This window comes from Pseudophryne corroboree, chromosome 3 (genome assembly GCF_028390025.1).
Source record: "Pseudophryne corroboree isolate aPseCor3 chromosome 3, aPseCor3.hap2, whole genome shotgun sequence".
Taxonomy (NCBI): domain Eukaryota; kingdom Metazoa; phylum Chordata; class Amphibia; order Anura; family Myobatrachidae; genus Pseudophryne; species Pseudophryne corroboree.
The window spans coordinates 713,161,744-713,180,570 of NC_086446.1; the positions used below are offsets into that span (position 1 = coordinate 713,161,744).

The 18,827-nt window shown below is 46.5% G+C and overlaps 1 protein-coding gene across 1 annotated transcript in view; it reads left to right on the top strand.

Annotated features, from left to right (window-relative positions):
* Positions 1 to 18,827, top strand: part of ACADSB (acyl-CoA dehydrogenase short/branched chain) — a 41,047-nt gene that overhangs the window by 1,228 nt on the left and 20,992 nt on the right. The window contains exons 3-4 of the mRNA XM_063962133.1: positions 486 to 586; positions 9,601 to 9,807. Coding sequence (XP_063818203.1) covers positions 486 to 586; positions 9,601 to 9,807 — 308 coding nt within the window. The remainder of the gene's footprint in view (positions 1 to 485; positions 587 to 9,600; positions 9,808 to 18,827) is intronic.

Here is an 18,827-nt window from a genome sequence, read left to right on the forward strand (position 1 = left end):
AATGTATCAGTATGTCCTTATAAAGCTCAGACAAAACTGAATTTACCTTCCTCAAGTCCATTGTTTAGTTTACAAAGATGTTCCTGTAAAGGTTGATTTAAACATTTTAGCTTTCAACTTACTGCCTTTTATGATTCTTGATGCCCTCTCTGGTCTTTGGGGGTAATTCAGACCTGATCACAGCAGCAAATTTGTTAGCAGTTGGGCAAAACCATGTGCACTGCAGCGGGGGGCAGATAAAACATTTGCAGAGAGTTAGATTTGGGTGGGTTATTTTGTTTCTGTGCAGGGTAAATACTGGCTGCTTTATTTTTACACTGCAATTTAGATTTCAGTTTGAATACACCCCACCCAAATCTAACTCTCTCTGCACATGTTACATATGCCCCCCCTGCACTGCACATGGTTTTGCCAAACTGCTAACAAATTTCCTGCTGCGATCTACTCTGAATTACCTCCTATGTCGTTTCTTTTTTTACTCACAGTACAAAAATTTGCCCAGGATCGGATCGCCCCACTTGTAAAAACTATGGATGCCAACTCCAAAATGGATGACTCGATCATAAAGGGAATGTTTGAACTTGGGGTCTGTATAGTTGTTTGTAGTTTAATGACCTTATGTAAGTAATGCTAGAAGCCAAAAACTGTATAAATATGTTTCTATCTGTGACAGAATGGAGTTCCTATGCCACCCTGTTGACTTACCAGCTTGCAGTTTTCCATCACCAACCACTGTCTGACTAAACCAGCCCGTAGCCCACCAATATAGTTTGGCCAGGTGCAAAGTTATTTTTTTTCCTTCTATTTCTCTATTTTTTTTTTTTTTGCTTCCATCTCTGAATCAGCGCCAGTGGGTGCGCCTACAAAGATATAGCTGCTACAGTGATTGCTTATGGCAGGGGTGGGGGGACCTTTTTTCTCCTAAGGGCTATTTGGATTATTTTTAACATCCTTTGCAGGCCATTTTTCTTTTTCATCCACTAGGGGTCACTGGAGTACTCTTGGGGGATATGGACGGTTTCCGCAGGAACAAGGCACTGAATATTCAAATTTAGAAAACTCCTCCCCTCCATATCCCAGAGTACCTCAGTGTTTTTTCTGTGCTCCTCGTAGCAACAAGGCTGGTGTGGAGTTCTCCACACTGCTTTTGAATATTTTAACTTTTACTTTTTGTACAACCAGCACATCCCTTCCCAGTTTCTGTAAAAACGTGGGTCCGGGATAGTGCCGCTGCACGGAGCAGCGCATGGCGTGTCGGTCCTCACAAAGAGCACCCTCACGGCCACACGCAGCTCACTCCCTGACTGCTGCTACAGCTGGACGGAGCTTACAGATAAAAGCCCCGTCACAGCCATCGCTTCTGGAGTCAGGTATGCTGGGGGGACGGGCGCCCTGCTGTGTGGGGATGATGATTAAATACAATGATTAAAGAAGGACAACGGTAATGTGTATATGTTAACTCTGTCGATACTGTCTTGCATCGGGCTAAATGATTACCGTTGTCCTTCTTTAATCATTGTAGTTGACGGTTCATAAATATATGGACCCGATACAGAACAGTATCGAGGAGTATTCACTGGGTTGGTTGCTGGTGAATATGATTAGGTTTTTATGATAAGTCTTGTGTATACTGTTGTGGATGTGACCAGCTGCAATGTGTCCCGGACACGCTCACTTTTGATTTTGACTTTGCTGCTCTTAACGGCTGGTGTCTGCGCCGCTGGTGGGACGCACGGTGCGGTTCACGGGTCCGGACTTCCGGTTGGGTGACGCGTGCGTGTCGCGTGTCCGGACATCCGGCCGGGTGGTTCGCTGGCGTGCGTTCCGGCTGCGGTGCACCCCGGCCGGGCGGTGTGACGGGTCTGAACGGAAGGGAGTGGTGACGGTCACAGGTGTAGCAGGTAAGCTCCATTAAGTGTGTTTAAATAGAGCACACAAGTGAACAGATTTTTTGGCACTTTATACAGGCTTATTTTGCACATGGCACTATGGCACTTTGTAAGGCTATTCCCCTGATGAAGGATTAAGTCCGAAAACGGCTGTTTGGGTGGTCTACTGTGTTTCCCTGTGCTGATCAAACGATGAGTATATGACGAGCCTTGTAACTTTATTCACGTTTATAATACAGCATTTCTTGACAAAAACTACAGTGTGCTGGTCCTGTCTATGTGATTGCGTGGACATGTGATGATATATTTACCTGCTTGACCGGACACCTGGACTATACCTCTGAGAGTGTCAGTGCGGCTTCCCGGATTCTCATTCTGTGAATATATATATATATATATATATAAGATTAACACCTTGGTACTGTTTTACTGAGTCGTGCAAGTTGTCTGTCTTTGTCTATTGTATTGTCTGTCTGCATAATGAGTAAGGCACCGGCGAAAACAACAAAGCAGTTCCCCTGCCATGTCTGTGACAGTGTGTTACCGGATGGATCTACCACATGTACAGTATGTTTTGTGGATTCAGCCACGAATAGGATTTCTGCTCCGGTTTCAAAGCCGGTTTGATCCCCGGACCCTCCATGGGCTATACTAGCAGATGTCATGGCTGGATTGCAATCGGAATTGGCCGCTGCTCGACAGGATCGGGAAGCGGCAAGATCCAAGTCTAGGGTGAGACCGCTAGCACTACCGGAGGGGTCTCAGCCTTGCCAAAAGTCCAAGTCCATTTTGGGTAGTATGGATAAATTTAATTTGTCTTATGATTTACCAGTTTCTGCTATGTTGCATTCTGACGACTCTATGCCAGACCTCACTGCGCAAGATGACGGTGAGGAGGGCGAAGTAGACCAGCAGTCAGATAGTGAAGATTTTGACAGCCCAGGCATTGATAATCTCATCAGGGCGGTGCGTCAGTCTCTGAAGTTTACGGAGACTGGGGAGCCTCTGACAAATGATGAAGTCGTCTTTGCTAAACGACAGAGGACTCCGATGTGTTTTCCTGTTTCGGAATCTCTTAATAAGATGTTACTGGAAACGCGAAAGAATCCGGATAAACTGTTTTCTATACCTCGCAGATTTAAGTCTAGTTACCCGTTTCCAGAGTCTGTGACAGCTACATGGGAGAATCCGCCATTAGTGGATTCGTCTGTGTCTAAGCTTACGAAGAAATTAACCATACCAGTCCCAACGGCTACTACGCTTAAAGACCCTTCAGACCGTAAAATAGAAGCTATGCTGAAGTCCATGTATATAGCAGCAGGAGTGTTGCTTAGACCTGGGTTGGTTGGCATTTGGGTAACTAAGGCGCTCATGGTATGGATAACAGAACTCAAGTCTGCCCTACATGACGATCACCTTATACTTCTCGCTGATCAAATCTGGGAAGCTGCTGATTATCTATGTGCAGCTTCTACTGACGTCTGTCAGCTCACTTCTCGCCTTTCATCGTCGCTAGTTACAGCGCGACGAGCACTCTGGCTGCGCTCTTGGCAGGCGGAGGTCAAACGAGGTATAGAGGCGTTACCTTACGGGGGCGAGAAATTGTTTGGTTCTGAATTGGACAAATGGATTGCTGAGGCCACGGGTGGTAAGTCTGTTTTCTTGCCATTGCCTCCGACTGTACCTAGACGGAAATACTCGGGCCCGGCGTTCAAATCCTTTCGGCCTCAGCCCTTTCGAGGCCGTGGTAGAGGACCAGCCACGCCCGGTAGACGAGGTCGGGGGGCATGGTTTCCAACAAACCAACGCCAGTCGTCAAAACGCTAAGGTCACCGACAAGCCAGTGGCATGACGGACTCCCAGCCCATCTTGGATCTCCAATTGTGGGAGCACGCCTTCAGACGTTCCATTTGGCGTGGTTCCAGACGTCCACAGATGGGTGGATCTGCAATTTAGTGTTAAAAGGTTACAAAATAGAGTTCGACTGTCTCCCGCCACTGCGGTTTTTCAAGACAGGACTGCCTGTGTCGGACGACAAAAGGGCAGTTCTGCAAATTGCCATTCAGTCTCTGCTGGAGTCAGCAGTTTTGATTCCGGTCCCTGTGCACCAACAAGGGCAGGGTTATTATTCCAGTCTGTTTGTGGTACCAAAGCCGGATGGCTCGGTCAGGCCAATATTGAACTTGAAGGGCCTCAATCAGTACGTCACTTACTACAGATTCAAGATGGAATCTCTGCGGTCGGTAATTGCAGGTTTAGAGCCACAGGAATTCATGATTGCGTTGGATCTCAAAGATGCGTATTTACACATTCCGATTTGGCCACCTCATCAGCGGTTCTTGCGTTTTTGCGATACGGCAGAACCATTACCAGTTTCAGGCTCTACCGTTTGGCCTCTCGTCAGCGCCTCGGGTATTTACCAAAGTGATGTCTGTGATGATAGCTCATCTCAGATCCCTGGGAGTGATAATAGTTCCGTACTTGGACGATCTGCTCATCAAAGCTCCGTCACAACAGATGCTCCTCCAACATGCGTTGCTAACGTACGATGTACTAGTTCAGCACGGTTGGATTGTCAACTTCAAGAAATCACATCTGATTCCGTCTCAACGACTGCAATTCCTAGTTATGATTCTCGATACGGTAAATCAAATAATTTACCTACCAGAACAGAAAGTGCAGATCATTCGTCATCTGGTTCAATTGGTGCTCAAGCCACGCACAGTCTCGGTACATTTGTGCATTCGCCTCTTAGGCACAATGGTGGCGGCTTTCGAAGCGCTTCAGTTCGGAAGATTTCACTCACGTCCTTTTCAACTAGATGTGCTCGCACAGTGGTCGAGCTCGCATCTGCAGATTCACCACAGGGTAAGGTTGTCGCCACGGGCCAGGGTATCTCTACTCTGGTGGCTCAAAGTACACAATCTAACAGCTGGGAAACGGTTCGACGCCTGGTATTGGATAATTCTAACGACGGACGCGAGTCTCAGAGGTTGGGGAGCTGTAGTTCAAAATTGTCATCTCCAGGGTCTCTGGGCGGATCACGAAAGATTGCTGTCTATAAATGTCCTGGAACTCCGGGCAATTTATAATGCGCTGCGACAAGCAGTGCACATACTTCGGTCTCAGCCTGTCCAGGTGCAGTCAGACAATGCGACGGCGGTCGCATACATCAACAAACAAGGAGGAACAAGAAGCCGCATGGCAATGCGGGAAGTAGCTCGGATCCTCAATTGGGCCGAGCATCACCAAGTGATATTGTCGGCTGTGTTCATTCCGGGAGTGGACAACTGGGAGGCGGATTACCTCAGCCGTCGGGATTTTCATCCAGGAGAATGGGCATTAAATCCAGACGTGTTTCACATGTTGGTCCAGAGGTGGGGTTGCCCTCAAGTGGACCTGATGGCATCTCGCCACAACCACCAAACGCCCCAGTATGTGTCCAGAACGCGGGATCCAAGGCAGTGGCGGTGGATGCTCTCACAATCGCGTGGCCGTACAGCCTCGTGTACCTGTTTCCACCGCTGCTCCCTCTGTTGCTAAAACGGATCAAAAGGGAGTCCGCCACAGTCATACTAGTGGCGTCTCATTGGCCTCGGAGAGCTTGGTTCTCGGATCTCCGCGGCCTACTCGCGGACGATCCTTGGCCGCTCCCACTACGTCCGGACCTGTTACAACAGGGTCCGTTCCTTTACCCAGATTTAGCGCGGCTGCGTTTGACGGGGTGGCTGTTGAGACCTCCCTCTTAAGACGAGAGGGCATTGCAGAATCGGTTATACCAACCATGTTACGTGCTAGGAAGCCAGTTACGGCGGCTCATTATTACAGGATTTGGCGTGCCTATATCGGTTGGTGTGAAGATCGGAAGTTTCCGACATCATCTTTCAAGTTATCCCGTCTTTTGTTATTTCTACAGACGGGGTTAGATGGAGGTCTGCGTTTATCTACACTTAAGGTGCAGGTATCTGCTTTGTCAATTTACTTTCAAAGACGATTGGCTCTATTGCCGTCTGTACACACTTTTCTACAAGGTGTCCTCAGAGTACAGCCTCCATTCATTCCACCTACAGCGCCATGGGACTTGAATCTGGTCTTAGATTTCTTACAGTCTTCATATTTTGAACCCTTACAACAAGTGGATATTAAGTTTCTCACTTGGAAAACAATTTTTCTACTAGCCTTAGCTTCGGCAAGGCGTGTTTCAGATTTGGGTGCCTTGTCATGCAAGCCACCGTATTTGGTGTTTCATGATGACAGAGCGGAACTTCGGACAAATCCCGCTTTCTTACCAAAGGTAGTGTCATCTTTTCACATCAATCAACCAATAGTAGTTCCTGTGTTAACTGGACATTCTGGAACTCTGGATGTGGTACGAGCATTGCGCGTTTATGTATTCCGAACGTCTACAGTTCGTAAGACGGATACGTTGTTTGTTCTCTATGATGCTGCCAAGATAGGTTGGCCAGCTTCTAAGCAGACCTTATCCAGATGGATAAAACTGACTATACGTCAGGCTTACCTTCATGCTAGGTTACAGCCGCCTACTTCAGTAACAGTTCATTCCACACGTTCTGTGGGAACTTCATGGGCAGCTGGTCGTGGAGCTTCTACGACGCAGCTTGGCCGTGCGGCTACATGGTCATCAGTGCACACGTTTGTGCGCTTTTACAAGTTTGATACGTTTGCGGCATCAGCATCTAGCTTTGGCCGCCTAGTGTTACAGGTGCCAAACAGCTCTCCCGCCCACGGGGGAAGCTTTGGTACGTCCCAAGAGTACTTCAGTGACCCCTAGTGGATGAAAAAGAAAATAGGATTTTGGTACTTACCAGGTAAAAAATTTTCTTTGAATCCATAGGGGGCACTGGACGCCCACCCAGAGCAGTTTTACCTGGTTTGTGGTAAGTTCAGGGGATCTTTCGGTAACACATTCTCACCGCCTGGTTCAAGTTTCAAGTTCTATCGGTTATGGTGCCAACTGTTTCGTTGTCAGTCACGTTATGTGTCAACTTTATTGTTGTCCGTTCTGTTATGTGTTATTCTCCATTGTCAACCTCTCTATCACTCCTGTTCGGCTCAGTAAAAAACACTGAGGTACTCTGGGATATGGAGGGGAGGAGAGTTCTAAATTTGAGTATTCAGTACCTTGTTCGTGCGGAAACCGTCCATATCCCCCAAGAGTACTCCAGTGACCCCTATGGATTCAAAGAAAAGGATTTACCTGGTAAGTACCAAAATCCTATTTTTTGAAGCCCTCCCCCCCCCCCCCCCCCCCCCCCCCCCTTCCAATGCATTTGTGCTCCTGGGAAAGTAGGCATGGCCTTGCACATATTGCCCACATTAGTGCTTCATAATAGCTGCTTACACATAGTGCCCGCACTAATGCCCCTAGTATTGCCAGTTACTTATAATGCCAGATACACACAATGCCCCGGTATAGTGCCAGTTGGGCACTCCCCACCATTGCAGGACAGGTACCATTCAGACTACTGCAGACCACCAGTCCAGGTCCTGGGTCCACTCCACACCACAGTACAGCCATTCCTCCCGCAGCCAGCAGAGCAGACCTCCACTAAGGTCCCTCTCCAAAGCTGCCTCACATCACTGCTCGGAGAGTCGTGTGCGGCGGACAAGCTGTCCGCTACACATGGCTCCGGGCGGTGAGATGTAGTTTTCTCACACTGCATACTGTATACGGTGCAAGAAAACTACATATCCCATGATGCTGTGCATGGCAGACTGCTCTGTACACTCTGTGGCTGCCTTGGAAGGTCCACGGGCCAGACCAAATGCTTTTCCAGGTCGTATAAGGCCCACGCGCCTGATGTTCCCCACCCCTTGCTTATGGCCTGTATATCTCATGACCTGACAACTTAAGGGAAGAATATGGAAAAAGACAGTATACACTATCAAGGGAGCGCTTAAATCGTATTGGATTTTAAATATATTTATTTTATTTTGTTCATATTCCTTTTATAACATAAAACATAAAACCATATGTAGATACAAATTGATATATTCAAATAATCCGATCCACATGCAATATCCACATACAAGAACTCCTATAAAATTGCCCTTTAAAAATAATAAAAAGTGTCCATGAGTTGTCTTTTGTATATATACTTAATAGCAATTGCTACATGAACAGCTGTTCCTTGTAAGTACCGGAATGTAAAGTGCAGTTTATTGATTTTAGCCACTTTGATCCAATTATTAGAGTTTATCAGGGGGAGAGCGCTGTGTATTGTGCTGTCCACAGCGGTATGCTACGACCCCAATTAGTATATCGTCATATTGAAACTCTTTAGCCGGAATAAAGGTGTAGATCAGTAGCTTCACTCACTTGTGAGCTTACTTGTTGCTAACAGGGAGAGTCCGCTATGTTGATTATTAGCTGCGGCAATGCACTTCACCCCTGTGCTGTCTAGCAACTGTATAAATCACTGGTTACTCACGGCTGCAGCGGCTTTGAAATAGACAGGGTGCGGACCTCCTTTGCTCGGTCTCGCTATAACCTTTGCCCTGTTTGATGGTTTTTCGGTGCTCACTGGAACTGGATAACAGCGGGCAGTAGCTTGCAGATGCTGGTGCCTTCCTTACGCGTTTCTCCGCTAAATAGGCTGGCGGTTTCGTCAGACGAAAACCGCCAGCCTATTTAGCAGAGAAACGCGTAAGGAAGGCACCAGCATCTGCAAGCTACTGCCCGCTGTTATCCAGTTCCAGTGAGCACCGAAAAACCATCAAACAGGGCAAAGGTTATAGCGAGACCGAGCAAAGGAGGTCCGCACCCTGTCTATTTCAAAGCCGCTGCAGCCGTGAGTAACCAGTGATTTATACAGTTGCTAGACAGCACAGGGGTGAAGTGCATTGCCGCAGCTAATAATCAACATAGCGGACTCTCCCTGTTAGCAACAAGTAAGCTCACAAGTGAGTAAAGCTACTGATCTACACCTTTATTCCGGCTAAAGAGTTTCAATATGACGATATACTAATTGGGGTCGTAGCATACCGCTGTGGACAGCACAATACACAGCGCTCTCCCCCTGATAAACTCTAATAATTGGATCAAAGTGGCTAAAATCAATAAACTGCACTTTACATTCCGGTACTTACAAGGAACAGCTGTTCATGTAGCAATTGCTATTAAGTATATATACAAAAGACAACTCATGGACACTTTTTATTATTTTTAAAGGGCAATTTTATAGGAGTTCTTGTATGTGGATATTGCATGTGGATCGGATTATTTGAATATATCAATTTGTATCTACATATGGTTTTATGTTTTATGTTATAAAAGGAATATGAACAAAATAAAATAAATATATTTAAAATCCAATACGATTTAAGCGCTCCCTTGATAGTGTATACTGTCTTTTTCCATATTGTTTACCTTGGGTGATACAGTGTCACCAGTGGGAGACGCAGGAATCCTTCTTGGATGTGTGTATGTATGTATGTATGTATGTATATCTATCTATCTATCTATCTATCTATCTATCTCTATCTATCTTTTTTTGGTGGTAGCAAGCGCTGTGTTTTAGTATAATATATTGTTGGTAACTTAAGGGAAGAGGTATGTTATCTTTTACTGACGAAATTTAGCCAGAAGTAGTTGTACATTGCTTTTCTACATAGATTTATTTGCACTGATATGGTACATAATGTAAAAACAGGATTAGCCATGTGTGTGATATTGTTGTCCCTCTTTCAGCTTATGGGTTTAGAGGTGGACCCCAAGTACGGTGGCACTGGAGCATCTTTCTTCTCATCCATTCTGGCGATTGAGGAACTAGCCAAAGTAGACCCATCTGTGTCAGTTATGTGTGACATTCAGAACACGCTCATCAACGCTTTATTCCAGCGACTTGGAACAGAGGAACAGAAAGAGACTTACCTTCCCAGGCTGTGCAAGGACATGGTGAGAAGCTGAAGGGAGGAAACTTCTTCGTTATCCTGGTCAAAAATGTTATCATTAACATTATTTCAATTCTGTACTCACAATTTCTTCTGGTACTCTTAGTGGTTCTCCGTTCCAGTCCACAATTATCCCCAATGGGTCATGATTTCTTTAATCATGCACAGGTGAGTTAATCTATTTTGTTGGGACAGTACTTATTCCACCTGTTTCCACAAATAGTAGTCCAGAAATCATGATATGTTCGGGTATGTGAGGGCTGGAGATGAGAACCACTGCTCTAAATGGACCGTTTTTGTACTTAATATAAATGTTTCATACCTTCACACGAGGCTGACCAGAAAATTAGTTTATTCCTTATGTTACAGCTGGTTGTTAGACTAAGGGGTATAATTCAATAACTGTCGGAAGCTGCTGCGTTGTCGGAAAGATGGCAGCTTCCGACAGTTTTAGGTCGGAAGGGGTTCCGACCTATTAATTACGGCCTCATTTATTCCGACAAGTTGGGAAACCCGACTTGTCGGAATGCATGTGAAGCCGCCGATCAGCATGCATTGTCTGAAGCGGGGCCAAACCCGACAGGTTTTAGCCCCGTTTCCGACTATCTCAATCCACCTTTAAAAAAAGTCATATTGAGATGAGTGAGCTGAGAGCAGGAGACGGGGGAGCAGTGGGGAGAGCAGGAACCCAGCGGCAGCGTCCACCCGGCTCCAGCAAGCGAGGTCCGGCTTGTTGGAGCCGGGTGGACGCTGCCGTGAGCCACCTGTTACGCTCCTGCAGCCGCTGCTCCCCCGTCTCCTCCCCCATCCACTCCGTCTCCTCCGCTGCTCTGATTCGACACTTGGATTTGGCTGCTATTTTGAGTAGGGGTTGTCTGGTCCATTACGACAACTACATGTCGTAATGGACCCGACTCTTATTGAATATATCCCTAAGTGGAAATAGATTACTCTACAAAGTGAACTGTATAATCTTCTTTTTCTTTTCTTTTTTTCTATTCATCTGATTTTTTTAATATTAACTTAAATGGAAGCTACTGAAAACAACCCATATAAATATTAGCTGTAGAATGCAGTGGAACAGTGCCCCCTGTGGGCAACATTTATATTGTAAAATGACAAATTGTATTTGCCAAGAGTATGACATTTCACAAAATATCTTTGAAACACCATATTGCCCTTGTCTGAGTCTGTAGGTAGAATATTCCAGGATATATATATATTTCTCTTTCATCCATCTGGGGGATGCTGCGCATGTATTGATGGGGTTAGTGTGTGGGAAGGGAGGTTTGGCACAGAAATTATAAAAACCAACTCCTCCCCCCCCCCCTCTCCCTAACCCGTCCCATCTCCAGCCTGACCAGTAGATTACCTATACGGATGGATTGTGAATTTCCAGAAATCTTCATTGCTCCCTCTTCTCTTTCATCCACTAGGGGACACTGGAGTTCCACTTAGACATTAGGGGTGTGAAGTCTGCGAACCGGAGGTGTGGCACAATCTTAAAAATTTGCATTGTCTGCACAACCGGCTCCTCCCCCTTCACGCCCCTCATGCCTCAGTTTTGAAAATTGTGCTTGAGGTGTCAGCACGTAGGAGCAGATAGCTCCTGACTGAAAAAAGTCAATTTTTAACTGACAGGCTGAGTCAACCTAAGAAAAGGGGGACAAAAATCCTGAATATAGGTGAGAGACAAAGATCCCTTCTGAAGGGATCGGCATCTCTCCTCAGGAGATCCTCTGTAGACAGACTGAGTGAGTACTGGTTGTTATAAGGGCCCTAGAATAATATTTAAACCCCTGCATAGTGGTTAGAAATAAACAAGCCTCATATTTTTATTAACATTGGCTAATTTCCCCCCCTCTAGGAGAACAGGAGTTATCACCTGGTCTCCACTGATTTCTGTCAGCATAACATTGGGTAATTCCCCCCACCCCCCCCACTAGGAGAACCGGAGTAATACCCTGGTCTCCACTGATTTCAGTCAGCATGCAGCATAAGACAGCGCCGAGCAGCGGGGAGAGTTCCGGTCTCCAGGGCTGTGTCGGGCGCAGCTGGGCTGCGCGCCTAGCTAGGGCCGCTCACACAGATCGCGCCGGACGGAGGAACAGAGAGGTGTTGCCCGAACGGCGGGGAAGCACGCGCCGTACGGGGGAATACACAGAGCTCCCGGTGCGGCGCGTGAGACGATGAGAAGGGTTAGTGGCGGCCAAGGGGGGGCAGCGGCAGTGTATCTAGGGGAATACAGCAGGGGAGCAAGGATCTTTACAAAAAAATTCAGTGGCGGCCATTTTAGTTTTACATTTAGGCGCCATCCTGAGGGAAAGTAATCCCTCCCCCTCGTATAGATATAACAATGAATAAGGGTTATACTCAGACTCCCTCTGCGGGTGAAAAATTATATAGCTTAAATGAGGATCTCCTGTGGAATAATTATTATTATTTATATTTTCAAGGGACTTCTGATCAAAGATCCTGAGGAAAATACTGGGAGTACGTGGACAACCCTATCATCGTAGCTGATTGACAGCTGGGTTTGAGAGGGCTGATAACCGGCTGGTGTTTTAGATTTTGATTATTAATTAATATTTTTTTTTAATTTGTAAAATAAGTTTTTTTTATTTGCATACCAAAAAAAAAAAAAAAAAAAAAAAAATTACAGCCGTTTCCAAACACTTCACTCCCGTCATATAGTACAAGCTTTCTTTTCCTGAATAAAAGGTGAAAGCGTTGTTTAATTGTCAACTAAAAGTGCGAATCATGTCTAAGGCAGCAACCAAGACATCAAAAGCCTATTACGTGTGTACGAAATGTAATAAGAAAAGCACTAGGATTGGCAGTACAGGGTTGTGCGATTCCTGCGTAGACAAGGGCACACAACCGGGGAGCAATGTCCCATCACGGTCATGGGAGGATGTTCTTACGGACAGAATATCCAAAGAGATGGCGGAATCACGCAAGCAACAATCAGAGTGGGCTGCGGGATTCTCAAAGACAATGGAGGAATTTCTCATCAGATTAACGCCACCCACACAACCAGACACAATTGTGCGCAAAGCGGTTAAAAGACCCCTTCCTGTTGTTCAGGTAACGGAGGAAGAGGAGGGTCTCCTTATAGATACGGAGGAAGGTGAGTTAATTGAACCTAACCTGGATGCTGATTCCACAGAAGAGGATTCAGCGATCTCCGGTATTGTTTCTTTAATTGAAGCAGTTAAGGAAATACTGGATTTTAAAGATGAAGAGGTTAAAGAACCTGAGGAATTCGACTTATTCGAATCCCAGAAACCACGCTCAGCAGTGTTTCCAATTCCTAAGTCCCTCCAAAATCAAATGGAGGAGGCCTGGAAACAACCTGATAAACGCTTCCAATTCCCAAGAAGGTTTCAGGTAACGTATCCTTTACCTAAGGGGATAATGGATAAATGGGAAAATCCACCGGTAGTGGATGCATCCCTAGGAAGATTATCAAAAAAGACTATTTTACCGATACCTAATGTAACGACTTTAAAGTATGTTTCAGATCGTAAAGTTGACACAGCTTTAAAGTCGATTTTTGTAGCAGCAGGTGCAGCACAGAGACCTACTCTCATCTGTGCTTGGGTGAACAAGGCCATGGGAGCATGGGCCAGCCGTCTTTTACAAGCTATTGAAGAGGAAAATAGCTTGGAAGAAATTACATATCTGGCGGAACACATTCGAGAATCCGCTTCATACTTATGTCAGGCATCTAAGGATGCCAGTAGAATTGCATCGCGCATCTCCGCATCGGCCATATCAGCAAGGAGAATTTTATGGCTTAGAGAATGGCAAGGAGATTCTGACACTAAAAAGGCAGTGGAAGCTATTCCCTTTGCGGGTGACACGCTTTTCGGTCCAGAATTGTACAAGTGGATTTCCCAAGCTACAGCTGGGTAGTCCACATTCCTGCCTACTCCTTATACAAGAACCACTCCACAGGTTAAGAGAGGTTATTCGGGACCAACGTTTAATTCCTTCAGATCTCAGTCCTTTCGAGGCCGAGGAAGAGGTTTTGGTGGACCGGCACGTGGAGGCAGAGGTAGAGGCCGCTCACAGGCAACGACCAGAAAGCAGGATAAACCTGCTGAAAAAACCGTGGCATGACGGTCTCCCAACTCACCTGGGGTCTCCCCTGGTGGGCGCACGACTAGAGGGGTTTCAGGACATATGGGCCAACACCTCTCCAGAGAGCTGGATAAACAACATAATCTCTCAGGGGTACAAGATGGAATTTCAAGAGAGACCTCACAGTCAGTTTTTTACAACAGGTTTACCTCGGTGCCCTATGAAAGCAAAAGCATTACTTTCAGCAATTCAAAAATTGCTACAATCAGAGGTCATTGTTCCAGTTCCTACCCCTCAGAGAGGAACGGGATTTTATTCCAGTCTTTTTGTCGTGCCAAAGCCAGACGGTACAGTCAGACCGATTTTCTAAATTTAAAAGTTTTAAACCAATTTCTAAGAATTTACAGATTCAAGATGGAATCAATACAGTCGGTCATTGCAGGTTTAGAACACAAGGAGTTCATGATATCCATGGACATAAAGGATGCGTACCTGCATATCTCAATTTGGTCCCCCCACCAAGCTTACCTACGGTTTGCATTGGTGAAAAATCATTATCAATTCGGAGCTCTACCGTTCGGTCTATCTTCAGCCCCGAGGATCTTCACAAAGATCATGGCGGTCATGGTGGCAGAATTGAGATTAAGGGGAGTCACTATAATACCTTATCTAGACGATCTCCTCATCAAAGCCTCTTCTCAGGAGCAGCTGATAAAGGATGCTCACACATCTCACCAATTTCTGATTCAACACGGATGGATAGTGAACTTCAAGAAATCCAACCTCATTCCAACACAACGGATTCAGTTCCTAGGTCTTATATTGGACACGGTGAAATTGAGAATTTTTCTGCCAGAATCCAAGATTCAGGACATACGGAAGTTAGGGACTCAGGTACTGGGGACACCAAGGGTGTCTCTACATCTCTGTGTACAACTTTTAGGAAAAATGGTAGCGTCTTTCGAAGCTCTCCAGTACAGAAGACTTCATACCCGACCCTTTCAGATGAATCTCATTGCTCAAGGAGCAGGTTCCATTGGCTGCTTCATCGGAGAATCAGCCTTCAACCACAAGTACGTATCTCCCTGACATGGTGGTTGGTGCACAAGAATCTCGCAGCAGGGAAGAGGTTCGGTATTTGGGACTGGAGGATTCGGACAACGGACGCCAGTCTCAGAGGTTGGGGTGCCGTCCTGGAAGACCATCAATTTCAGGGAAGGTGGACGCCTCAAGAGAGCAGATTACCCATAAACATTTATCGAGCTAAGAGCTGTTTACAATGCACTTCTATTGGCCGAAGACCTGGTCATAGGTCAGTGTGTAAAGATACAGTCGGACAATGTCACGACGACGGCTTACATAAACCGTCAAGGGGGAACGAAGAGCAAGATGGCGTTGAAGGAATCAACAAAGATCCTGTTGTGGGCGGAAAGGCGAAACATCATACTCTCGGCAATATTCATTCCAGGAGTAGAAAACTGGGAAGCAGATTATCTCAGTCGACAAGACATGCATCCGGGAGAGTGGTGTCTTCATCCGCGGATTTTCAAGATGGTAGTGAGAAAATGGGGTCTTCCGCAAATCGACCTCATGGCATCGAGGCAGAACCACCAGCTGCCCAGATATGTATCCAGGATAAGGGATGCTGCAGCAGAAGGAGTGGATGCGTTGACACTTCCTTGGGATTACGAAAGGGTGTACATCTTTCCACCCTTTCCTCTCATACCAAGGATACTGAAACGGTTGAAACGAGAACGAGTGTGGGCAATTCTAATCGCACCAGATTGGCCACGCAGGAGTTGGTACTCGGACCTACAGGGATTACTGTCAGAAGACCCGTGGAGGTTACCTCAAAGAGAGGACCTACTATCTCAAGGACCGTTTCTTCACCCAGACCTGAACAGACTGTGTTTGACGGCGTGGCTGTTGAAACCCGGATCTTAAGAAACAGAGGAATACCAAGATTGGCTATTCCTACGATGATTGCGGCTAGAAAGCCGGTTACAGCGGGACATTACTACAGAATTTGGAAGAAATATATAGACTGGTGTCAGGAACGTGGATGGGATTCGAAATCCTTCCACTTATCCAGACTTTTACTGTTCCTTCAAGCAGGCCTGACATTAGGCCTGCGACTGGGATCTCTGAAGGTTCAGGTGTCTGCTCTTTCCATTCTTTTTCAACAACGGTTGGCATCCTTGCCAGAGGTTCAAACTTTTTTGCAAGGGGTTCTAAGGATACAACCCCCTTTTCGTACCCCCACGGCACCTTGGGACCTGAATTTGGTGTTAGAATTTTTAAAATCACCTTTGTTTGAACCGTTACTACGGACGGACATAAAATATCTTTCTTGGAAGGTAACGTTGTTGCTAGCCTTAGCCTCGGCTAGATGGGTCTCTGAGTTGGGAGCCTTGTCGTGTAAAAGTCCCTTTTTGATTTTTCATGAGGATCGGGCGGAACTCCGTACAAGAGCAGATTTCCTTCCTAAGGTTGTTTCGGGTTTTCATGTAAACCAACCAATTGTGGTCCCATCTTTCCAGAGTCTAACAGATGGGGATGTGTCATTGGATGTGGTACGAGCTTTAAGGGTGTACGTACAAGTTACATCGTCCTTTCGGAAGTCAGATCATTTGTCCGTACTTTATGATGGATCAAAGAAGGGTTGGCCGGCTTCTAAACAGTCCCTGTCTCGATGGATTAGACTTGCTATTAGGCAAGCATATATTTCCAGTGGTAAACAGGTTCCATTGCGGACAAGTGCACATACCACTAGATCAGTGGGTGCCTCCTGGGCAGCTGCCAGAGGGGTTTCCACTACTCTACTTTGCAGAGCGGCGACGTGGTCCTCAGCCCACACGTTCGCGAAATTTTATAAGTTTGATACCTTTGCGTCCGAAGATTCTAACTTCGGACGTTTGGTTTTGCAGGCAACAGACAGCACTCCCTCCCTGGGGGATAACTTTGGGACGTCCCCTAATGTCTAAGTGGAACTCCAGTGTCCCCTAGTGGATGAAAGAGAAAAGAGGATTTTGGTACTTACCGATAAATCCATTTCTCTGAATCCTCTAGGGGACACTGGACGCCCGCCTCTGTGCTGTCAATCCTGCTGTGTTCATAGTTTTTGTTCATGTAGTTCGTACAAACAGCGTTGTTTTCGTTTAAAGATGTTCTTGGATGCTGTTGGGCATGTTGCACGATTCGGTTCCTCGCCATAGGCTCTCATACGTGTCCTCGTCTCTCAGTCAAATTTTCAAAACTGAGGCATGAGGGGCGTGAAGGGGGAGGAGCCGGCTGTGCAGACAATGCAAATTTTTAAGATTGTGCCACACCTCCGGTTCGCAGACTTCACACCCCTAATGTCTAAGTGGAACTCCAGTGTCCCCTAGAGGATTCAGAGAAATGGATTTATCGGTAAGTACCAAAATCCTCTTTTCAGGAGATGGTTTTTCTGGGTCTCCTATTTGACACGAGAAGTCAGAAGGTTTTTCTACCTCATGACAAACTTCAGGATCTGCAATCCAAAATCCGCTCCCTGTTACAATTGCCGAGGGTCTCGGTTCTCAGATGTATGCAAGTAGTGGGCAAAATGGTGGCTACCTTTGAAGCGGTACCATATTCCAAATTCCATGCTCGGCCCCCTCAGACTCAGATTCTTGGCTCTTGGAATCAAACTGGTCCACATCTGGACTTGCAATTGTGCCGGCTGTCGGCTCAGACTCGGCAGTCTCGCCATTGGTGGCTTCACAGACCCAATCTCACCAAGGGGGCACCGTTCACTGTTTGGTCTTGGATGATGGTCACCACGGACGCTAGCCTCACCGGTTGGGGGGTAGTGTTTCAATATCAGCACTTCCAGGGACTCTGGACCGGTCAGGAGTCAAAGTTACCAATCAACATTTTGGAGTTGAGAGCAATTCGGTATGCTCTGATTCAGGTGCAAACCAGCGTCCAAGGTCATCCGGTACGCATTCAATCAGACAACACCACGGCGGTGGCTTACATAAACAAACGGGGTGGAACTCGCAGCTGGAGAGCCATGAAGGAGGTCGCCCATATTCTTCAGTGGGCGGAACGGTGGATTCCAACCAACTCCACAGTTCAAATTCCAGGAGTGGACAACTGGGAAGCAGATTTCTTAAGCCGTCACACGATACATGCGGGAGAATGGGAACTTCATCAAGAAGTCTTTCTGACCCTGGTGTCTCTGTTGGGAACACCCAACATCGACCTTATGGTGTCGCTTTTCAACCGAAAAGCTACCTCAGTACGGCTCACAAACTCAGGATCCCCAAGCAACGCTGATTGATGCCTTGAGAACTGGGATATGTGTTCCCGCCATTTCCCTTGATACCGCGCCTACTTCAACGCATCCGCAGAGAAGGTCTCCCGGTCATTCTTGTATCGCCAGACTGACCTCGTCGTCAGTGGTACACTCTTCTCCGCAGCATGGTGACAAAGGACCCATTCCGTCTAACTCTGCGACCCGATCTACTTCTACAAGGTCCTTGTCACCACCCCTATTTAAATCGTCTAGCTCTGACGGCATGGTTCATGAATCCAGCATTTTAAGGGCGAAAGGGTTCTCGACCAGTGGTGAAAACTATGTTTCAGGCTAGAAAACCAGTCGCCTCTCATATTTATCACAGAGTATGGCATATCTACATTGCTTGGTGTGAACGTCGTGGGTTGTCGCCACACCTCTTTCGTTTACCTCGTATATTGTCTTTCCTTCAGGATGGTCTGACTAAAGGACTTCGTTTGTCTTCCCTTAAGGGACAAGTTTCGGCATTGTCAGTACTTTTTTCAGAAAAGATTGGCTCTCATCCCGGAGGTCCAGACATTACTTCAAGGTGTAATCAGGATTCAGCCTCCGTTTGTTCCTCCTGTTCCACCCTGGGATTTAAATTTGGTTCTTCAGGCTCTCCAGAAGCCTCTGTG